General features: G+C 31.6%; 2 protein-coding genes across 15 annotated transcripts; both read left to right on the top strand.

The window, feature by feature from the left end:
• The first annotated feature begins 6,207 nt into the window (after positions 1 to 6,207).
• Positions 6,208 to 13,128, top strand: LOC106768532 (subtilisin-like protease SBT2.5). Of its 8 annotated transcripts, none has more exons than XM_022783914.1 (12): positions 6,208 to 6,388; positions 6,588 to 6,639; positions 6,718 to 6,960; positions 7,520 to 7,664; positions 7,771 to 8,165; positions 8,406 to 8,501; positions 8,589 to 8,661; positions 8,897 to 9,182; positions 10,320 to 10,645; positions 10,878 to 11,145; positions 11,538 to 11,819; positions 12,330 to 13,128. In XM_022783914.1, the coding sequence occupies exons 1-12, from the start codon at positions 6,385 to 6,387 to the stop codon at positions 12,734 to 12,736; spliced, it is 2,577 nt and encodes an 858-aa protein (XP_022639635.1). In that variant the 5' UTR covers positions 6,208 to 6,384; the 3' UTR covers positions 12,737 to 13,128. The 8 variants fall into 8 exon arrangements, with proteins under 8 accessions (XP_022639635.1, XP_014509218.1, XP_014509217.1 ...); XM_014653732.2 differs by having other exon boundaries at positions 6,209 to 6,425; positions 6,588 to 6,625; positions 6,747 to 6,960; XM_014653731.2 differs by having other exon boundaries at positions 6,209 to 6,425; positions 6,747 to 6,960.
• Positions 13,129 to 14,317: 1,189 nt separating this feature from the next.
• On the top strand, positions 14,318 to 23,598 carry LOC106765785 (oxysterol-binding protein-related protein 4C). 7 transcript variants are annotated; one of them, XM_022783913.1, is made up of 8 exons: positions 14,325 to 14,358; positions 18,534 to 18,748; positions 19,459 to 19,633; positions 19,924 to 20,169; positions 20,292 to 20,388; positions 21,076 to 21,370; positions 21,575 to 21,677; positions 23,232 to 23,598. In XM_022783913.1, the coding sequence occupies exons 3-8, from the start codon at positions 19,466 to 19,468 to the stop codon at positions 23,484 to 23,486; spliced, it is 1,164 nt and encodes a 387-aa protein (XP_022639634.1). In that variant the 5' UTR covers positions 14,325 to 14,358; positions 18,534 to 18,748; positions 19,459 to 19,465; the 3' UTR covers positions 23,487 to 23,598. The 7 variants fall into 7 exon arrangements, with proteins under 7 accessions (XP_022639633.1, XP_014506007.1, XP_022639634.1 ...); XM_022783912.1 differs by lacking the exon at positions 18,534 to 18,748 and having other exon boundaries at positions 14,318 to 14,358; positions 19,454 to 19,633; positions 23,232 to 23,596; XM_014650521.2 differs by lacking the exon at positions 18,534 to 18,748 and having other exon boundaries at positions 14,323 to 14,358; positions 19,435 to 19,633; positions 23,232 to 23,596.
• The last annotated feature ends 164 nt before the right edge of the window (positions 23,599 to 23,762 follow it).

The following is a 23,762-nucleotide window of genomic DNA, read 5'->3' as shown; positions in this document are numbered from 1 at the left end:
ATAATGTGTGAATATATTACATATTTAAAATTATGAATTTTTAATTGTCTATATCTCACCTAATATGGGCAATCCAAGAGTACATTTATTTTTCTAATAAAAGACTTATAAAAAATAAAATTTTATATTTTATGTATTTTCATGTAGAAATTTATTTTATTAATTAATTAGAAATTATGATGTATGTGATCTTTTACACGATAATTATTATAAAAGTTAGTAAATTTATAAACTAGGATATATTGTTACTTTGTTATTAGAATCAATTTAAAAACTATCTACATTTTGTTAAATTTTGTATTATATATTGACATACATTCATGTTGTAGTATGTATTAAGTATTTTCTTATTTCAATTATTATTTATATTACAAACTAAGATATAAGGGGACGAGAAAGTGAGTATTTTTTTCACACAATGAATGTGGCTTGATCGTAATTAAACATTCTACTTGTAATAGAATACATTTAATATAAACTTTCTAAAATAAACTTTTTCAGAACATATGAAATGTATTTTAGAATAAACTTTCTAAAATAAACTTTTTGGAACAAACTTTCTGAAATATATAAGATGTCTTCTGGAATTAGATTTCCGAAATAAACTTTTTGTTAAAGCTGTCAAAACGGGTAACTCGGCTCGACCCGGCCCGACCCACCACAGGTTGGTCACTTAGTGAACCAACCCAACCCGCCTCATTTATTAGCAAGTCAAAAAAATCTGAACCCGACTCGACCCACCACGGGTTGGTGGATAAACGGGTTGGCTCACTAGCCCAATTAATTACAATTTTTATAAATAAAAAAAATTAAAAACTTTCTATATTCAAATTTAAACAAATTTCACTCCCAAAAAATAATGTTAAACTGAAGACAATTCAAAATAATAATAAAAAGTACAATATAATCCAAATGTCATCCAAAAACAAACATACAAATAAGTTTCTTATATTATTCATTTTTGTGTTCCTTATCTTTTTACAGTATTAGAATCTTGAATAGATAAATCTACAATATTTTTTCTTGAATCATCTTTTTCTTTATCATAAATAAATTAATAAATTAATAAAATAAAATTAGGTAGGTGGGTTGACGGGTCAACCCGGTCCATCACGGGTTCAACCCGCATGAGCCGGATTTAAATGAACCGGGTTGAAATCTGACCCACATAAAAAAAATTCAATTTTTTCAAACCCAACCCGACCCAAACCTGTGGTGAGCCGGGTTGACTCGCGGATTGTGATCCATTTTGACGACTCTACTTTTTGTAACTCATAAAATACATTTTGGAAGGAATATTTTTGTAATTCAGAAAATACATTTTGTATAATCCATAATAAGAAATTACATTTTGGATTTATATTCATAATTCAAATTTGAAAGATAATTCATAACATAAATTACATTCCATATATATCATTTGTATTGTAAATTGACATTTTGGATTATACAATTTATAATATAATTTTGAAAGACAATTCAGAATATAAACTACATATTGGATTGTATAATCCATATATAAATTTATATTTGAGAATATACAATTCATAATAATGCAAAATACATTTTACATTGTATAATCCATATACAAATTTATATTTTGGACTGTATAAACTATAATGCAAATCTGGAAAATAACATGAGATGGAAATTTTTTTAATAAGGGATGACTAAGTCATTTCACTAAAATTACGAGGATGCAAGAATAAAAAACTATGGGGGATGCAGGAAGAAAAGATGGAGGTGTAGAAAGAAATGTCCTTCCTGAGTTAGCATGACATAGTTGGGTCTAACAGTTTAATTTGAAGAGTTCTACACACTGTTTAAAATGCCTTTTAGCAAAATAGTTGAGAAATGAATGAGTTGGGGAGATCCGTTCCCATGAAGAAATAATTATTTGGGAAAAGTCTCTTTAACAACTCTTTTTTGACAACCTTTTGACAACGCATACATGGTAGTCTATGATTGATCCGTTTTAAATATTATTTTAAACATAAATTCAACAGACCAATAAAATGATGACATGTATACTGTTGTTAAGAAGTTGTTAAAAAATTGGTGTTAAAATATCATTTCCCTGATCGAAAAAGAAAATCATTGATAGTTTTGCAAAAGAAAGGAAGAAAGATTTTGACCTAGTATGTTGTTGATGTTTAGGTGGTGAAATATTAGAATGAACGATGATAGAAAGCAGCAATTCCAGTGAAGGATAAAGCCAAAAGATAAAACAGAAGTTTGTCCGTGATTCTTTGAAATTAAAATAATGAAGAGTGATAAGAATCACGAGTTGTGAAAAAACCTAAAAAGGGTAAAATGTGTTGAAAAAGTGAGATAGACGATGATTATGTGTCCTTAACTGCCATCAAAAAGTCCTGTCACTTTTCTCACACTGACAACCACTTTTGTCCTCATTCATTTCATAACAAGTGCATGTCCTTTTCAAACAAACAACAAAATGTTTTACCATCAACACTTTCACTTCTCTAAATATTTTTCATTAGACATACTTAGTATTATGTTGTTTTTTTGGTATTTAATGTAAGATACTTTAGAAAGACAGAAAGTACATATTATGTTTATTAGACGATGATGTGTGAAATTAAATAGATCCATGTAATGATTTTGGATTTTTATTCTTTCCATATAGAGAATGGTGGGCATTCATTGATTGTGTTAAAGATGGGGTAATAAAGCAAGTTATGATGAGGTAGTGATGCCTATAAATAGTAACACATATTAGGGGGTGTGTGTGTATTTGTACTGATTGCATTGCAATGATAAGGACATTGTGACTGTGGTTTTGTGATCTTTGACTAGACGTTAATCAATATATAAGATTACACCAATTCATCACTTTCGTTTTATCTCTTATCAGTAAGGGCATGTTTGGTCACATGTGGTGTATGAGCATCCAGACAAGGCTAGTGGGTCTCTCCACATGTGCACCTCACAAACCAACCCTCATCTTTTATGTCTCTTCTTTTGCATTGCTTAAAACTCATTCAAATAAACTTATATTTCAATTATTTATGCATTACCATTAATTAAAACTTCGATTAACCCCTTTACCTATGTTATAGTTTTTTCACACAAATAATTTATTGGAAAAGTGTTTTCGTCATACCAGAATGACATGGCTTTCAGACTTTTCATAATTTATTGTCAATTTTCAGAATTTTAAAAATTTGTCAAATTCTGAATAAGTATCGTTTAATGAGGACACATTTAATCTCTCATCTAACATTTCACATCTTTTATGTTTTTATTAGTTTGAAAATAATCAATCTTTCCATATCCTCCAATATTGACTTTTACGATCTAAAATTTATATAACAAGAATATTTTATATCTTTTCTTAAAAATGTAAACATACCAGCGAGAAGAAGACAGAAAAAAAAAATGAAAAGCATAGCAGATATAAACGAGATACATGTGCATGACAAGGCAAGATGACACTTAGCAACTGTTCCATATGTCACCATCCTCGTTGCTTCCAAAAAGTTTCGCCTTTTCCTCACTATATACACCATGTCATTTTTTTTTTTCTCATTTTTCCTTCTTTCATTCATTTTTTGTTTAATAGGTTCGGATGTTCCTATATTTCAAGATTTGTTTTAATTAGGTCTTCCAATTTTTGAAGTGATTAATTAGATTTCTAATTTTGTCAATTTAAATCAATAAAAGTCTTTTCGTTAAATGCAACATGAAAGCGTTAGCGTGTCACATGTTCAAAAACTTCACGACATTAACTGCATTTAACAGAAAGACTTTTATTGATTTAAATTGACAAAATTAAATACCTAATTGATCACTTTCAAAATTAGAGGATCCAATTGAAACAAACCCCAAATACATGCACTTTTAAACCTATTAAACTTTCATTTTTCTTATATCTCATTGAATTGTTGGTATATTTTTCCATTATTCATGATTAAAGTTTTATTTCAGTCCACTCACCTAAACTCTCCTTTTAACTCTCTACATTATTAAATAATAAACATTCATGAATCGTTCACATGCACAAAGTTAGATAATATATACACCATCATTACACTCCTCATTGTTTAATTCCAAAAGTCACCAACGTAATCAAAATCATATTATAGTATCTCAAAATTAAAATTCCCAATTTATTTATTAAGTTGCTACGATTTGGAGTTAGGAACTTATCTTTATTAATTAATGTTTGTCATCGATTTAAAGGGAATTCATGTACGCGCTAATGAAATGATGAAGTCAGATGAGATGACCAGGAGTAAGACTAATGACTAATTAAAGTAAGATTATTATAATAAACTAACACTAAAAGCAACAATATCAAGATAAAAAAAATAATGCTTTTAGTTAGACAGAATAAATCTCATTGGGATTCGATGTTAAATTCTTGAAAAAGTTTAATTATTAAAGTGGAGAAAAAAAAACCACTTTTATATATCTGTTTTTCTTGATGATTTTAATCTCTGTATACACACTACAACATTAAACATTTCAAAGTAAGAAAAAAAAATATGAATATTAATGACAGGACTTGAAATTAATATGGGATTGAATTTTATACGGGCAGAAAAACAAATTAATACGAGGAAAAAAATCTGCAACTATTTTAAACGAAAAATAATATCACATTTTTTATATAAATTTATTTATAATTTAATATTTTGATGTTAACTTTATATTTAGATTAAGAATTTTTAATTTGTAAAATATTAAAATATATTAAATTTGAATTACTATTGTTTTAATTAATTATTTTAAACATTTTATTTAAATTAATCAGTACAAATTTATTGAATTTTAATTATTATTATTAAATATAATAAATATTTAAATGTTAACTAATTTGTTGACAATAAAAAATGTTAACTTTGATGATATATTTTAATCGTTTTTTTAATGTTAATTTTTAGTTAGTTAATATTTTTTCAATTGATATTAGTGTATTTCTTTTTTCTATTTATGTTGACTGAGATTGCTTTAACTTGATGATAATTACAATTAATAAGAGTGATATCAGCTGAGATTAATTTTACAGTGTTGTTAGTTGTCTTTTCTTTTTAATCGATGTCAATAGAAAAAAAAAATTCCAATTGACTTAACAAAAAATAATTATACTTAACATTTGAAAAATGTCTTTCAAAATTAATGATAAAGAATAAGATTGATGTTAATGACACCACAAACAATAAAAATGTCAAACACCAATCAAACAAATAATAAAATATGGTTAATAAATCTCAAAATGAGTTTAAACTGATAATCAACATGGCTTCTGACGAATTTTAGTAAAGTTAAGCTGAACATATATATATTTTTTAAAGTGAATCAACCTAATAAATATAATCGGCTTAATCTGCACGAGAGTTAAATAACTCAGAGTTAAATTAGAGGTGAATTGATGTGTAATTCACAAACAACAATCATTTATATTATTTTGAGTAAATAATTGATTTAATACAACAAACATTGGCATATTTTATTTCAGTACAATTAAAAAATAATTTTAGTACAAATTTTAATTTTGCTAATTTTATTTAGATTTTGCCAATGATTTAGGTAATTAACGTCAAGATGTAGTCAATCTTATTTTAATATGCACTCAAAACTTAGAAAACATGTGAATGGAGTTGAGAAAATTATAAGATTAATTATATAATATTTTTTTCTCTTTGATGAATATACGTGGCAATTATTAAATACCATGCTTACTCACTCCATCCTTTAAAAAAAGACAGATAAAATTAACAAAAAAAAAAAAAATTGTACTCAATTTTCCATTCTAACACAATACAATAATTCCATACTTAATAAATGGGTACGTACGTGAGTGTAATAATAGAAATGCAAAATTTCAATAATAACAATGATAATAATAATAGAAGTGATAATGAGTCTGCACCCCTTTTCCCATCCCTGTGATTTCGGACACGCGTAAACGCCACCAAACGTGAAGGGCAATATCGTCCTTTCACCTCAACTGCCTCCGACAGCCTGCGCGCGAATGTCCCCTTTCCCACCTTTTATTTAATACTATTAATTTGCGAACAATTTTCTTAAAAGTAAAAAAATAAAAACACTCACACTCACATTGTTTTTTTATTTTATTAAATTCATTAAAATCAGAGCAACAAAAACAAAATGATTCCAATAATAATGATAAACAATGAAAGCTAATTGTTAATAATACTAACATCAATATTAATATTACTTCCTTGCATCAAGATTCAAGATCAGCCATGATGCTCTTACTTCACTCCATTGACATTCAATTAAACAAATAAACCAAACCCTAACACTCACTCTTCACTCACCACCTTCTTCTTCTTCTTCCATGGCTTTCAGGTTCAATACTGACCGTTAGATCATTGATCACCGCAATGTAAATGAATGAGTGAGTACATTATTGACGTGTATGTGAATCAAGTCAAGTAGGTGTGCAAACCATGGCCTTTCACTTTTCTCTTTGATTCCATCTTCTTCTGCTTTTCACCTTCACAATGATTCTTTGCTTCCTCTTCTTCATTACTCTTCATTCTCATTCTTATTTTGTTTGATTTCACCAACTTGTTTTTTTCTTTCTCTGCTTCCAGTTTATGTGAGTGAAAAACTGCTGGCTACTTTGATCAGAGTGAGTGGTCATTGGTAAAGTTTGTTGCTTTGAGCCCAAATTTGCAGCTTGTGATTTCTATTTAGTATTTTTTTAGTTACCATTTTGTTTAGCTGGTTGGCATTGACCGGACTTGACACAGATCTTGTAAGCTACTGGAGTTGGGATTGGTTGGTTAAAATGAGATTGTTGGAGTTTGGGTGTGTGTTGGTTGTTGTATCTGCACTTCTGGTTTCTGGGGATGCTGAGATTTACATAGTAACTGTTGAAGGTGAGCCTATCATAAGTTACACTGGAGGTATTAGTGGGTTTGAAGCTACTGCAGTGGAATCTGATGAGAAGATTGATACCGAAAGGTACTTGTATACATTCCTCTCTGCTCTTCTTTGTAATTACTAGTTAGAGGCGTTCCTTTGACCTGTTTCTTTCTTCAATAAAATATCCTTTTGAGCCTGGACTTGTTCTTAGCCGAGGTGAGACTGTCAATAGATTTTTTAAGAGTCTAATTTAAATTTCTTCATGAATAAATTTAGTTTTGACCCTCTTAAGAAGTATGAACAGTAAAGTAAATGGTTTAACTGTTAAACTATTGCTCATATGAAGTTTTTCTTGGAAACCTGAATTATTTGAGAAGTAGAGAAATTTATCTTTCTGGTGTAGCCTAACGTGTGATTGCGAACAATTTGTTCATAGATGGTGCCTTTTTTTCTCTCGTTTTTGAGGAATAATGCAATGATCACCACCCCACTCTGTTTTGAGCAGTAACTTTCATTTTACCCAAAAAAAAAAAAATTGGCTGTTATTTTTCTCCTCTAGTATGTAATGAACCAAGAAATGGATGTTGGATCGTGTGGTTGTGTTTCATTCATTCATATCAGGTTGCTGACCTTTTATACTACTTAAAACTTCTTCCAGTGAATTGGTTACTTCATATGCTCGCCATCTTGAGAAAAAACATGACATGCTGCTTGGTTTGCTGTTTGAGGAAGGGACATACCAGAAACTCTATAGCTATCGACATCTTATAAATGGGTTTGCTGTTCATATTTCACCGGAACAGGTGAAGTCTTCTTTTATCCTTTTATTATTCTTTATCCAGCTGAATAGCATATTTTGGATTCATTTCCTTACTCTAATTTCGATATGTTATCCCTTTATATTAGTAGGCAGAAACTCTGAGACGTGCTCCGGGAGTGAAATCTGTTGAGAGGGACTGGAAAGTGAGGAAACATACAACACATACCCCACAATTTTTAGGGCTTCCAACTGGGGTTTGGCCAACTGGAGGGGGCTTTGATAGGGCTGGAGAAGACATTGTCATTGGATTTGTGGACTCAGGGATCTATCCTCATCACCCAAGTTTTGCAACTCATAATGCTGAGCCATATGGGCCTGTTCCAAAATATAGAGGAAAATGTGAAGCTGATCCGGATACTAAAAGAAGTTACTGCAACGGCAAGATTGTTGGAGCACAACATTTTGCTCAGGCTGCAATAGCTGCTGGGGCATTTAACCCTATAATTGACTTTGCGTCTCCTCTAGATGGTGATGGGCATGGAAGGTTAGGCCCTGCCACCTTTTTTATTTATTAACTTCTTTCCTTGGAATTCTACTTATGTACCTTTTCTACAAGATTGAAAGATATCAAAACGTGTCATTTTCTTCAATCCCTTTTATGAGCAAATCATAAGAAAGTAACATTAGTTCTTCATTCTTTTTCTTTGACAACATCATGCTTACAGCTATACATATTGATTTGATAACCTTTTTTAATTATTTTCTGTTTTTTTTTTTCTGGAAGTCATACCGCCTCTATTGCAGCTGGAAATAATGGAATTCCTGTGAGAATGCATGGACATGAATTTGGGAGAGCCAGTGGGATGGCACCTCGTGCTAGGTGAGGAGCAATAATATCCTTGGTTATTTTAAAATTAGAAACTACAGTTCTTTCTGTTGCACTGTACATTTGGTGTATCTTTTTCAGGATTGCTGTGTACAAGGCACTTTATAGACTGTTTGGAGGGTATGTTGCAGATGTAGTTGCTGCAATTGATCAGGTAAACAAAAAGATTATACACACACACAAATTGGCTTAAGAATTCATGAAATAGTCCGTACCTCCCACTAGATTGGTTACGAGTGGATATTATTGCAACTTGCAGCTGCACTTTTTATTTTGCTGTAAATCTCAACATTCAATATAAAATTCAATATCTTGTCCCAGCAATCTGGTTTTTTACTGTTTGTGTTCTATGTCAAAAATTATAATTTACATAATTTGAATATCTACAGGCTGTATATGACGGAGTGGATATACTCAGCCTTTCAGTTGGACCCAACAGTCCTCCAGCAGCCACCAGAACTACCTTTTTGAACCCTTTTGATGCTACACTTCTTGGAGCTGTGAAAGCTGGTGTATTTGTCGCACAGGCTGCTGGAAATGGTGGTCCTTTTCCGAAGACAATGGTTTCATATAGTCCATGGATAGCATCGGTAGCAGCTGCAATTGATGATCGTAGATATAAAAATCATTTGATGCTTGGAAATGGAAAAATCTTAGCTGGAATTGGGTTGTCACGTGAGTTTTCTGAATTCTGACTATGTTTTTTCAGATTATTATTATTTTTTTGATGGATTGATATTGAGAATCAGGAGTTATGGTATGGATTGATTATCAAGACTTGTGAGGTATAATATGAACGATTTTAGAAGAAAATTTTCCTTTTTAGTCGATGGGAACGCAAAAATAAGTTTACCTTTCTGGATTTGAAAAAAAAAACACCTTTTCGAGAAATCTCATCTTTTTTCTTTTATTGCTTCACTTTATCTTTAGCTTTGTTTTCTTCAGTACCACTATAAAAGAATGAAAGGACAAGATAAAATTGTCCTGGCTTTTTCCTGTGTGTGACATCAATTATTTCCAAGTGTAGAAATGTCTTCCTTGGGACTTAGGTATGGCACATCCCAGCTTTACTTTAATTGGAAAAATGCATTTACTAGCTAGCTTTAATTGTTAAGTTAGAGTAGTAGTCAGAATGAAAATGTGGATGTTAGTATTCCTTCAATGAAGTTTGGTTTATTAAGTATAGATCAGATATGTTGATTCCTGATTATCTTTCACCTTAAATGGCTCGATGCATTTTAGTGAGACAAGTCTCATCCCTTAATGAAAATTGCGTGCAACAAAACATGTTCTGTTATTTGGTTTGTGAATTGTTTTTCAATTTAAGTTAAAATACTATATAAAATATTTAATAGCCTAGGTAAGTTGTACTGACATAGCCAGGTGTTCTGCTTCTTTTCAACATATCTTTTGGTGACCAAGGATGTATATGTTCCTAATGTACTAGTTTTCTGCTGAAGCAGTGAGTACTTCCTAAGGATATAATAAGTTATTGTTTGCGATTTTATAAAGTTATTGTTTAAAATCTATTGTTTACTTTATAACATGAAATGTGGCAGAGTTGTATACATTAGGTTTGTTTTGTTGTATTGGGGCTTAGCTATAAATGCAACGTAGGTTGCAAAGTAAATTTCGAGAGTTCTTCATCAAGAAATAAGGCGTCTCCAGTTTTACGTAAATGTACGCTTACATGGCATTGGCAAATCAGATATATCGATGTTCACATTTGATTTATTGTTTTGATCCCCATGTATAATTTAAATATTCAATACCAAATCTATGTTGCTAAAATATGCATAATGGCTTCTCCAGCTTCCACACATTTGAACGAAACATATACATTGGTTGCTGCAAATGATGTGTTGCTAGATTCTTCAGTTATGAGGTACAGCCCCACAGATTGCCAGAGACCAGAACTTTTAAACAAGAACTTGATAAAGGGAAATATTCTTCTCTGTGGTTATTCCTTCAATTTTGTTGTTGGCACTGCATCAATCAAGAAAGTCTCAGAAACAGCAAAGGCCCTTGGTGCAGTTGGGTTTGTTCTTTGTGTTGAAAATGTTTCCCCAGGAACAAAATTTGATCCAGTCCCTGTCGGCCTTCCTGGGATTCTCGTCACAGATGCCAGCTATTCAAAGGTAATCAAATTCATCTGTACTGGTATATCTATGTAGGTTTAGACTTAGTTCAATGCTAAGTTGATTTTCTCTTTGCCTATAATTTATTCCACAGTCTAGTACTCATCTCAGTTACCACTGATTTTTATCTTATTTTTCTACATTTTCATCAATAATATTTGTTTTTGTTTACGATCATAAAGTATGAACTATTTATCACGTGATTTAGTACTTTCAAATTGTTATTTTTCAGGAGCTTATAAATTATTATAATATCACTACACCAAGAGATTGGACTGGACGGGTAAAGAGGTTTGAAGGTACAGGTAAAATTGGTGATGGTTTAATGCCTATTCTGCATAAATCTGCACCACAGGTGGCATTATTCTCTGCACGAGGACCAAATATAAAGGATTTCAGTTTCCAAGAGGCAGATCTTCTCAAACCAGATATATTAGCTCCTGGTTCATTGATTTGGGCTGCTTGGTGTCCAAATGGAACTGATGAGCCAAATTATGTTGGTAAGTAATGACTTGACTAAAGTGTGTTTTTTGTGTGGTTGCTTGAAAACTTCTACCTACAATTATACATTTCAACCCCATGGCCTGGACAAGAGAGCCTCTTGGTAAAAAGAAAAGAACATGTACATTGTACAATAAAACCTGTCAAACTAATATGCTCTACATAGGAATATTAGATACTGATTTTTAGGGTTTCTCTTTGTTTTGAGATTACTTATGGATAATTTTAATTCCTACTAATTGATGCTCTAAATTATGGGAAAATGTGTTTGATTTCCTCATATTAAAAGAATAAATGCATTAAGGAGGGCTAGGACAAAACTAGAAGAAAAACTAGGTAATATATTATATATCATATAATTGATAGCAGTTTTTTTTTTTTTCTTGTGCAGGTGAGGGGTTTGCCATGATCTCTGGAACTAGCATGTCTGCACCACATATAGCTGGAATAGCTGCTCTTATAAAGCAGAAGCATCCTCATTGGAGCCCTGCTGCCATTAAATCAGCCTTGATGACAACATCAACAACTCTAGACAGAGCAGGGAATCCTCTTCTTGCCCAGCAAACATCTGAATCAGAAGCTATGAAGCTGGTCAAAGCTACTCCTTTTGATTATGGGAGTGGACATGTTGATCCAACAGCTGCCTTGGACCCTGGACTCATCTTTGATGCAGGTATGATTTCTTCTTCCCTAGTATAACTATTTCTTTGTCTTAGCAGCAAGTTTAACTTGTATACACGTATTTGATTAATCCTGGTAAAACTCCATGAACTTGAAGCCATTTTTTGGCTGGTTCAGTTGTTCAAGAGAAGTTTACTTGAAAGAATCCCTATAAAAAGAAGAAAAAAAAATAACATGGATAGAATTCTACTTAAAATCGATTGTTAAATTTCTTTAACCAAAGCTGGGAATTTCTGCAGTTGTCTATTTACTCAAATATTGGGAGGCTGAAATAAATTTTAGTATTAAAACAACGGGTACAACCAAAGCATAGTGATAGTGGTTATGATATATAAAATCACCTTAAATATGAAAGTCATTATTACAATACATTAAAAAAAGGTCATAATTACAAAACTCAATTTTGACTTAAATAGCAGTCCATGATTGGATAACAGTGTAAACAACTTTTACTCAGCGTATTTCAATTATATCTAAGAAATTTGCTTAATCAATATTGCAGGATACAAGGACTATCTGGGCTTCTTGTGCACAACACCGGGTATTGACATTCATGAGATAAGGAACTACACTCACACACCATGTAACACCACCATGGGCAAGCCATCAAATTTAAACACCCCTTCTATCACAATTTCCCATCTGGTGAGAACTCAAGTTGTCACACGCACGGTCACAAATGTCGCCGAAGAAGAAACCTATGTGATCACGGCCAGAATGGAGCCGGCTGTTGCCATTGAAGTCAACCCTCCGGCAATGACTATCAAAGCAGGTGCATCGCGACAGTTTTCAGTGACACTGACAGTTCGGTCAGTGAGAGGAACCTATAGTTTTGGAGAGGTTTTGATGAAAGGGAACAGAGGGCACAAGGTGAGGATTCCTGTTCTGGCCAATGGATACCGAAGATAGATGTCATAGCTTAGTTTGGTCAGCAAAGGAAAGCAGTGTTGCTTGTACTATTCTTTGTAACTTGTGGGGAATAAGGTATGGCGCTACATTTATTCGTCTAAATTATATATATATATATATATATATATATATAATATTAAATCATGAATAGGTGTAATGTAATGTAAAGGTAAGCAGGTGTAGGGGGTGACTCCTAGTTTCTTCCACATAAAGTTTTGCTTATATGGTCTAGTAATTTGTTGTAATGCTTCATCACAAGTTTTTCCCTGTATCTGCCTCATTCCCCAAAAGTATCTTGCTTACTGCATGTGTAATACATCAAATAATTAGTACTATAACATAAAGTATCAATGCCACAGCGTAAATTTTACCAAAGCTGTTCGCAAGTTCAAGTCCCTGGCTCTTATTTCAGCAGTAGTCATAGTTTGAAACCAAATTACGTCTTCCTTTGAATACAATATGATTGTTAGTAGACCTGGTTAAAGGACATGATTATTTACTTCTTGCATTTTGTTTTTTTAGTATTATTATGTTCCACCTAACATAGTACGTTTTCTCCTTTTATTTACTACTATGCATACCAGTGGCTGAAAATAACAATTTAAGGTGGCTGAATCCTAGAATCCTAAAACATGTTTTTAATGATAGACTTCTGAGTGGTTTAATCAGTGACACAATAGTAGCAACTCCAACTCCAACTCCTCAAGCAAATCTATATGTTCAACAGTTTAAGGAATATTTGGATAACTAATTGAAGTTTCTATTTAACACATGTATAAATAAATTTCATGCTCTTGACAAGATTTTATGTGAAAAGATTTGTGAACAGAAATTTAATTACAATAATAATTCTTAATTCTCCCACGGTATCTTAATAATTGTCCTACTTCTTTCACTATTTTAAGATGCATTTATATTTTTTATTTTATATTTTCTTCAAAGGATGTTGAAGGGTCTATTGGAGAAAAAGGAAGATAATATGAAATTTGTAATTATTCTTAATTAAAGAGGAGTACTGTTATTAATAAAAACTAAATGGCTCATTAAGTATGAAGTGTAATTTATAAAGTTTTAAGTATGTTTTTTAAATTTCATATGATATAATGGATATAATTATCAATTTAACACAAAAATTATATAGTCCAGGACTATCAATGTTTTAACTGTAATTTCTATATAAATGCATTTAAAGTTTGAATTCGTGAAATTTGATTGCAACTGTTGTGATAGTGAGAGAGTAATTAAATAAAAAAGTAATTAAAAATTATTTGGCCATTCTTTTATTTTTATTATTTCTTTTTTTTTATTTGGGCTTCACGGGCCCACTTTTTTTTCTAGGCACATGTTACAATGGGATGTGGTGTTTTGTTCTTCCCTCAGCACGTTTTTTTTCACGTTTTGGCTATTTGGAGATAAGAAGCATGACAAATTTTGATAAAACAATGATAATAAAAACAGGTCACAAGGGAACGAAAAGGGGAGTATGATATAAGCTTACCGTGAGGAGGATTTTTAAAAATTCATTCCAAAAACAGAGAAAAGAAAGGCTAAAGTTCTAAGAAAATTTTAAAAAAAGAAAGAAAGAAGAATATTTCTGCAAGAAAAAGGAAGAATCAAAGCAGGTTCATCTATTTACTTGTTTGATCTCATTAATAGCATTGTTTTCAACTAATTTGGTGTGTATTATTGCTTACCTTTTACTGTATTTCTTCTGTCTTTCTGTTACAACTTTTTATGATTTATAGTTGTGAAAGTAAGAATTCATAGTCCAGAGTTCATCAGAATACAATGAACATTTAAATAAGAATAAAAGAGTTAAACAGAGCCATTAGAATGAGAAAATTTGCAATCTAACACCAGAAATCACAAATGAAAAATGTAAACCAGTGGCCATAGAAGGCGCGATTTAGGGTTCGTGTTTTTGGGGTTTTTCTCTGCAGTTGGTCACGGTGGTTGCTATGGAGGAGACGCCAGGTTCGTTGATGGAGGTGCGTTGGTTACGCTGTTGGTTGTTCGCGTTTTGTGCCGCGATTTGGATTCGTGCGATTTGGCTTCTTCTTGCGGTGGCGCGAGGGTTTTCATGGTGAAGGTTTTCACGGTGGTATGAAGGTTTTCACGGTACTGGTTCGCGAAAATAGGTTGACCATGGCTGGTGATGGCTGATGAGATTAATGGAGGATAAGATGTTTGTGACGAGGAATGGAGCTTCTAAAGTTTTTTTAAAAAATATTTTCAGAATAAGATAAATAAATAAGAAATATAATAATAATAAATAATAATAATAATAATAATAATAATAATAATAATAATAATATGTAATAATAATAATAATAGAAAAATTAAAATCAGAAATTAATTTGGGATTGACCCATTCAATCTCTCCATTCCTTTGATTGAATCCCTTCTTCTGTTAGGTTTGCACCCGTGGCCTTTAGTTATATGGGTTAGACTTATAACAATTTTTTCTTTTAATGTCGGGCTGGAAATGAGCATTTCTGTCTTTTTCTTTTTTAACCTTTTATTTGTGTTTATGTCTATATTTATCTTATATTCTTGTTTTCTTATGTTGCATATTTTAAATTTCAAATCACATTTTTATGTTTTAATTGTTGTGAAAATCAAATTACAAAGTTTAATATTAAAATTAGAGGATTTTTTTATCATTATTAATTATGTTAAGTCTCATGTCTAGAATTTAATAGATAATTAAAATTTTTATTTTGTAAATTTTTATTTAGTTAATTTTTAGACTTACTTGATAATTATATTTTTAAAAATTAATAATTATTATGCCAAACCACAGATTTATTTGATAATTCAATCTTTTTTTATAAATTTGTATCATATTAAGTCTTTGACTTATTTGATAATTATATTTTTTTTAAAAATAATTAATAATTATCATATCTAAAAAATATTTGTTTGATAAGAAATTTTTTATCAAAAAATATTAAAAATTTTAAAATAATAAATGTTAATTTTCTCAAATAATTTTAAAAAAATTATGTAAAAAAATGTTAATTTTTGAGAATACATAAAATAAGTTTTGTCACACCAAAATAATATTAAAAAATATTTTTCTTTATTATATCATATTTGAATGTTTTATTTGATCTTTTGGAGAAAACAAATATTTAAAAAAAATTAAATTAATTTTACACATTTAATTAAACATAATAGTCTTTAAACGGAGATGCTGATAAACATATGTCAAAATATCATTAAATAAGCACACTCCTAGCTAAATGTAGATGAATGTCTATCACGACCTTCTGTATTGTTGAGGTCATGTTCTTCAAACGCCTCACGAGTTATCTGCAATGTGTTGTTAGTTTGGTCCTAGTTTTTTTACTTATATTATGACAATCACTAATTCTCTATAAAATGGCCACAATGTGTTTGATAGTACCCTGGAATAACAACAACGACAAATTTATTAACGTCGTTTCATAACATAAATATATAAACATTGTTTGGTTACACACCAATAAACTGGATCCTGACTCTAGCCTCTTTCTCATTAGAATGTCATATAAGAGATGTCGATGAAGTCAAGGTACGAGACTCAGTCAATCGTCCTAAACAACACGAATAACATAAGGATGAGATAATATTTTGAACAACGAAAGGTGTCCCTAAACACAAGCAGATGGAGAGGAGGTTGTTGTGACATTAACCAACATATGCTCGGTGAAGTGTAACTAACAACTATCAATAGTTGCCAAGTCTTTTTGTAACATCATTTGGCAAGTGTGAGATAAGCTTCTAATACCCAAATTGCCTTAACACACGTTCGAACAAATGACCGTGTGCAATCTCACTCACCCTAATGAAGTCAAAGAACACATTTCCTAATCAATGTGATCCATATATAGGGCTCAAATCACCAAATCATATATCAAAGCATCTAATTATGGCCTAACCTTGTGTAGGTTGAAAATCTGCCTTCCTGTCAAAAAACGTGTAGCCCAAGGTCTAGCCTCATCATAACTTGCTAGCAGTTACTTCTTTTCCATCCTAGGGAAGTGTTCATATATCAAACTCTACAAAAAAGTAAAAATGTATTTCGATAATGAAATAATAAAGAAAATCAAAGTGCAAGATATATGTGTATTTGTGAAAGATCATATATAGCTAATTGCTCTATCTTTGCAAAGTTAGCATTTCCAAGTTACTCGTATAAGTGGGTAAGTGTAACAACTCCCCACACATATACCCCACATGAGTGCAAATCTTTAAAGACAATTGTTGTTATATATGTCTCTCAATAAACTCAATTTTACGTGGAGACCATGATATTGCTTGAGCTCAGATGTAGCCCTCGTGTGGTTTATGCCTAAAAGATCCATGAGAGTTTTCAAAGTCGCTTCAAAGTCTAAGAGTTTATTCAGACAAAATTGTCCCACTATATATAAATGTAACAATGTGGACACTCATTTAGTGTGACAGTCATCTCACCAACATGGACATAGAAACTATTTGTCTCTCTATGTCGTCTCTCAACGAACGCCAATGTCAATTCCTTATCGGTAGAATCACACAAATTATTGCATAAAGGCATTAAACCATAATTTAACACATAATATTTTGTATATATGACATTCTCTAAATTTATTTAATTTTTTTTCCATGAGAGACCAAGTTTATCTCCCATCGATCCTACAATAATAATTGCATATAAAAATTTAAACAAGTCATCAATTATCAAAACCTAAAAAATTACTAAACTAACCTTTCCATAATGCATATACAACATGATCAACACAACTTGTTGACAAAAAAGTTTTGTGTGGACCTCCTCGATATCTAACCACTTCATCATCTTAGTGAACAACATCTTGTCGTGCTCAATAACATCATCCTGATGCTCGTCAACTTCAAAACCAACCAATATTGTGATTTTTTCAACTTTACCATCATGATCCCTCCTATGAAATGTCATAGTCTCCTTCTAGTTTCACCTTATGTAAAACTCTCAATTTAATATGTAGAAAAACCTCATGTTCTTGTCATTTATATAACAAATAAATTCAAACAAATATTAAAACCAATACACCTAACAATTAACTAAATTTAAAAATAATAAATAAAACAAGAACACATAAAATAAATAAATAAATAAACTAACCAAATCATTAACCATTAAAGATAATTAAAAAAAAGTTTTAAAAAATTAATATATATATATATATATATATATATATATATATATATAATTTTGAAATTTAGTAACTTTTTTGATAGAATTTTAAGATCTGGTATACATTTGAAATAGATTTTGAAATCTATTAGGTAGTGTCATTCAAATTTTAAAATTTAATACGTTGTTTAATAAGATTTACAATTTTTAAATTTAATATTTTTTTAACCGAATTTTGAAATTTGATATTTTTCATAATTTATTAATTTTAATTTTTTAAATTTGTTTCGATTTCTACTATAATTTTGAACATTTAGTTTGACAAAAAATTTATAAATTTTCCATCTTCACGATTATTATCTCTAATATATAATAAAAAGAATAATAAATTTAGTAAATGATCTTGCTTGCTTTTGAAGATGGGGTGTATGGAAGAGAGGTCAAAGTAATGGGTAAAAGGGTGTAAAGGATGAGAAAAAGTTGAGAAGGAGTTGCTGTTGTTAAGGAGGTGTAGTGCTAGAGTTAGGAAGAAAGTGTGAGGGATGAGTCTTGGTGGGTGGGGTAAATATAAGAAGAGGGACAAAAATTTATTTTTATCCTAGTAAAAAAAAATAATTTAAGGTCAGTTAAGGAATTTAAAAAAATTTGGGGATGCAGGAAACAATATTGGAGGTGCAAGAAGAAAACCCTTACTCTCAATACTTCCATCATTGGCCCAAACAAAAAAGTTTGTTTCCGTATTCAATCAAATTATTAAAGAAGCAAAAGTTTGAGTTCTTACGTAGTTTTTCTCACATCTCACTTCATCCAATCTATTGCCAAACTCCGCTTCTTCTTCATCTTCTTGATAAACTCAATCACAACCGTGCAAGGTATGTCCTGTGCTTCTCAACTATTTCCACGTGTGATTGCTCATGCTTGTGCTGTGTGCACCCGATCAATATCATACTGTGATAACTGTTTTAGATTGAAATGAGTTTCGATTCTTATAAGGTTGGTTTCCTATGGCTGTTTTCCGGCACCTCCAAAGGGTGGTTTTAATGTTTCAAATGAGTGGTATTCATATGAATGCACACTACATTGTGTGTAGACATTTTGGTTAATCACGCAACATAATGCTATTATAATATTCTATGCGCTTGCTGTCATGTCACCTTAAGCCACGTGAAAACGAAACGAGGAACAAAAAAAAAGAAGGTTGGTATTCGTTCTCTCATCACTCAAGACTGTAGACTATTTTTGGTACCAACTCTGGTTACAATTTTCAAAAGTAGAAAAAACAAGTTATTTATTTGATATTCTTAAAGAAGTTAATTAAAATATAAAAATAAAGGATTGAACTAAAATTATAGGTTTTTTAAAATGAAGAAATTAAAATAAAAAGAGAATAAAAGACAACGAACGAATGATGTAAGAAACTCTCTTCTATTATCAGTTTTTAAAAATAATTTAATATCGTAGTTAATAATTATAAAGGTTACCATTATTTGCTCATATTTTGAATTATTAATCTTTTTTAAATAACTCTAAATGTATTTTTAATTTAATCTATACACAGAGAATGGTAAATGTTTAAGGTTAGGTGGGAAATGGAGGTTGCGAAAGGGAAGGAAGCTAAAAAAATTGTTTTGACCAAACCCTTCTCAATAGAAGGCGAATCTGACGCAGAACCGTTTTATAGAGCTCCCAATCTCCTACGTCGCTTGTTAAGTTTACTCAAGAACGTGCGGCCAGGATCAGATCTCACAAACTTCCAGGCAAGTTCTCTCTTACACTAACTTTCAGCTTCATCTAGACCTACCCAATTTACATAAAATGCTTCAAGGAGATTACTCAAGTTTTAATTGCTCGACATATTCTATTCTATGAATCTATTTAGACACATTTCTTAAAACATCGATTATATTAATTAATTACATTTGCCTATAATGTTGTGCAATAAGAAAGACTGAAAATTATAATTGTGAATACAATTTTAAAGCTTAAACTTTTAGCAAAAATTAATGATGACTGTCTAATAGATTGATGTATTTTGTGTTGTGTCCAGCTGCCGCCTGTGTTTAATTTGCCAAAATCTCAACTCCAATGCTATGGTGAATCAGTGTATTGCACATCTTCCAACTTGCTGAGCAAATGCAACAGTGAGCAGAGTCCAGTGGACAGGTTCACATCTGTGGTAGCATGGAGCATATCTACCACACGCCCTTCATCTTTTGGTGTGGCTCCTTATAATCCTATTCTTGGAGAGACACACCATGTTTCTAAGGGCTATCTCAATGTCCTACTGGAGCAGGTACTAGTTGCTTCTCAATTTGTCCTCAACACTATAGTCACATTAGGCTCAAATTTGGACTCTCTCTTCATTCAACGTGTTAGATACAATACAATAACATTATCACCTTCTTGTGTCTGCAGGTTTCAGTCAACCCTCCTGTGTCTGCCCTCCATGCAACAGATGAGAAGGAAAACATTGAAATGATATGGTGGCAGCAACCTGTTCCAAAATTTCGTGGTATCCTTCACCTTTTTTTCTAGGATCATTAGTAACTCAAATCTACACTAACACAGTTTAGAAACTGAAATGTACCATTGCTATACAATTCTTCTCCAATTCCTAATTAAGGTCTTCACAGTGAACTTCCAGAATGGTTGTCGTAGCTTTCAGTTTTCGGCATGCAGCTAATTTTTGTGGTTCATTCATAGACCAATTACGAGATATAAGAAAGAATTAACAAAGGAACATATGTTCGCAGTACACTCTTCACATTTTTTAAACTCTATTACAAATCATAAATGTGTGGGAATTTCACTTCTTATTTGTTGAGTCACACTCATCATTCCGTCATTTCTGCTGAATTTTAACTAATGAAATGGCTGCGAGTATTGGAAAGATGCATTTATTTATAACATAGCATGGGGTAAAAGTAGTTCCACCATGCATTCTATCAAGTGCTGCATTTCATTCAGATGTCACTGGTACAATTTATAGTCTTCCTCTAGATGGGCAAATTGGGTGTGGAATCTTTACATGTTCTTCTGACTTATGCCATGGTTGAATCCACGCAAAACATTGCTTATATTGGTCAACAATGACCTTGAACAAGTACTTTAGTGAACCTGTTCTGGAAGTAAATGCTAGCTCCTTATTCAGCAGCCATGTTCTGTAAATTCATGAGAGTATTTCAAACTAAATATGCAGGCACATCCATTGAAACAGAAGTGCATGGTAAACGGATGCTGAAGCTCCTAAATCATGGGGAAACATATGAAATGAATTGTCCTCGCCTTTCAATTAGAATTCTTCCTGTTCCTCGGATGGACTGGGTTGGCAATGTTAATATACGGTGCCCTGAGACAGGTCTTGTTGCTGAAATATCGTACACATCAAGTTACTCGCTTTTAGGATTTGGGGGAAATCGCAAATTGATCAAAGGGAAGATCCTTGACCCATCATTATTCAAAGTTCTCTACGAAGTTGATGGTCATTGGGATAAGTAAGTGTATAGTCCCTCCAACATTCATTTATTTTTCTTCCATCTCTATGATTTAAAATTCATTTATTTCATAGAATTCTTTTCTACAATTCTTTAACTTTTGTGTAGAAAAATAATACTTTAACATGTCTTGGTTTTTTGAAGATATTATGCTACACATGATGATTATAGGTGACACGTTTCTTATGAAATTAAATTATGCAGGACCGTTCAAGTGAAGGATACAACCAGTGGAGAAGTCAGGGTGATATATGATGCAAAAGAAGTCATTTCAGGCCTCAAAACACCTATCATAAAGAATGCAGAGGTAATTAACCTCTGTTCTGTCTCCATTTGCTTGTGAACTTTAGTTAGTTATATTTATACATCCCTGACATTTATCAATTCCAGGCATGGCCTGCATAAGCCTTTTCTGATTAGCAATTAGAAGAATGTGCTTTAGATAAATCATCCCCTTTAAGAGTGAAGAAAAATTTGTTCTTTTCAATAGAATATAAACACAAGTAAAATTGTATAAAAGAAACAAGTTAATCCAAAAGTGACTGATAGTCAATTACCAAGTCGGTGAAACCTACCAACCCAGATGACAAGTCATTAATCTGGACGGTCAACTACCAAGTCAGTGGCAATTACCAATCCGGACAGTTTAACTAACAGATCGGACATCAATCGAGACTACCAAGCTCGTGGCAAATCAACAAGTTAGACAGCCAGAAAACAGTTTGGATGGCCAATCACCAGACTAGACCGTCTAAACAAAGTAGATCAAATCCAAAACCCTTTTACTTAAGGTTAAAGTATGATTAGTTATGTTTGGACCATAATTAGACTAATCTTAATTAAAAATTCATCACAAAATTTATAAGTAGTGGTTTGAGATTGTCCGGTTTAGTAATCAGTTGATTTGCTGACGGCTTGGTAATTGACCGTCTGGGTTGATGACTTGCTGTCTGGCCTGTTAGTTATTGTCTGACTTGGTAATTACCGCAAACTTGGTAATTGTCCATCAACTTGTGGTTGACCAGATGATCATACAATAAAGATATCAACTTTGTTTTATATCAAGGTGATTTTATTTGATGACTATCAAATAATTATAAAAACCTGCAGGCTTACTTATTTGATAAAAACTTTTAATTTAACTATTAGATTGTCAAAATTTAAAAGTAATTATGGTTGTAATTTGATTCTAAGTTTTGAATAGTTGGTTAATTTTACAGTCCAACAGTATTCTTTTGTATGTCCTCATCAGTTTATCCTTTTGAAACTTAAAAAAGAAGTCATAAATTGTGGCTCTTTTTTCCCTATGACAATGAAAAAGAAACTCAAATGATAGCAACACATAAAAAACAATTAAATACGGTAGAGCACCTCCTCGCACAACATCACTATGTGCTTCAGTTTTAGTGAGTCCTACAGCAATCAATAATCATTAACAATATCTTGTTCTTATCTTATTTTGATTTTTTTTATAGAAGTATAATTTTGTTAACATATCACATCAATCATTTAATTGTATCGACGTGTTGACATTGGTTTGGTTGGGAGAAAATATTACACTGTAATTCAGAGCACACGTCCCTTTTCAAACACATGTACTGTAGGAAAGACTTCTGCATACCCAAGCAGATACAGATGTACATTCATAATCTCTGTCATTGTGCAAAGTTAAAATTCAGATGGGTATAGTTAACACTAACAATTAATCATATGTTATAAGTTTGGTACTTTACAGAAACGACCAGCAATTGGCAGCATGAATTAATATACTATCAGTAGAGTTTACTAATTGTAATTTTACTTGCTTTTAGATAATTTGACCATCAAAAGGTTTTGTTGTTGTCGTGATTGTCACATGCAGGATGTGTTGACAAGTGAATCAGCTGTTGTTTGGGGTGAGTTGAGTGAAGCCATAATGAGGAATGAATGGGAGAAAGCAAGAGAAGAAAAGGAAGGTGTGGAAGAAAGAGAGAAGAAGATGGTGAGAGAAAGAGGTATGAAAGGAGAAAGTTGGGTTCCTAAGAATTTTAGGGTGTCCTACAGCAAAGACACGAGAGAATGGAACTGTTCACCCATTCATAAATGGGTCCCTGCTGCCCCTATTATAGCTCCCTAATTTATTTATTGTTATTAGTAATATTCATTTTAAAATTCAGTACTTTTGTATCATCAATTATTTTAATATTAAAAATTTCACAGAAATGTAAATGTGTTGACATAAATATCCAACCAAAAAAAAAAAAATGGAAGGACAAGAAAGATACACGATGCAGAGACAAAACGAAAAAGACGGGAGTGGAAACCATAGCTTGAGACATGTTAAACGTGCTCGCTCTCTGTCAATCCATGTTGCAACATGTGAACACGATTGAAAACGTTATGTTTTATTTAT

Source organism: Vigna radiata, chromosome 7, assembly GCF_000741045.1.
Source record: "Vigna radiata var. radiata cultivar VC1973A chromosome 7, Vradiata_ver6, whole genome shotgun sequence".
NCBI lineage: Eukaryota > Viridiplantae > Streptophyta > Magnoliopsida > Fabales > Fabaceae > Vigna > Vigna radiata.
Note: the sequence above shows the minus strand (reverse complement) of the source record. Positions and strands in the feature narration are given on the sequence as shown.

Bases quoted from the DNA above. Each gene is read 5' to 3' on its own strand.
- LOC106768532 (XM_022783914.1), top strand. The intron at 6,961-7,519 runs GTACTTGTATAC...AACTTCTTCCAG, and splicing joins GAGAAGATTGATACCGAAAG to TGAATTGGTTACTTCATATG. The intron at 8,662-8,896 runs GTAAACAAAAAG...GAATATCTACAG, and splicing joins TAGTTGCTGCAATTGATCAG to GCTGTATATGACGGAGTGGA.
- LOC106765785 (XM_022783910.1), top strand. From the start codon at position 18,528: ATGCAGGAAACAATATTGGAGGTGCAAGAAGAAAACCCTTACTCTCAA. The intron at 19,634-19,923 runs GCAAGTTCTCTC...TGTTGTGTCCAG, and splicing joins CAGATCTCACAAACTTCCAG to CTGCCGCCTGTGTTTAATTT. The intron at 20,170-20,291 runs GTACTAGTTGCT...TTGTGTCTGCAG, and splicing joins TCAATGTCCTACTGGAGCAG to GTTTCAGTCAACCCTCCTGT.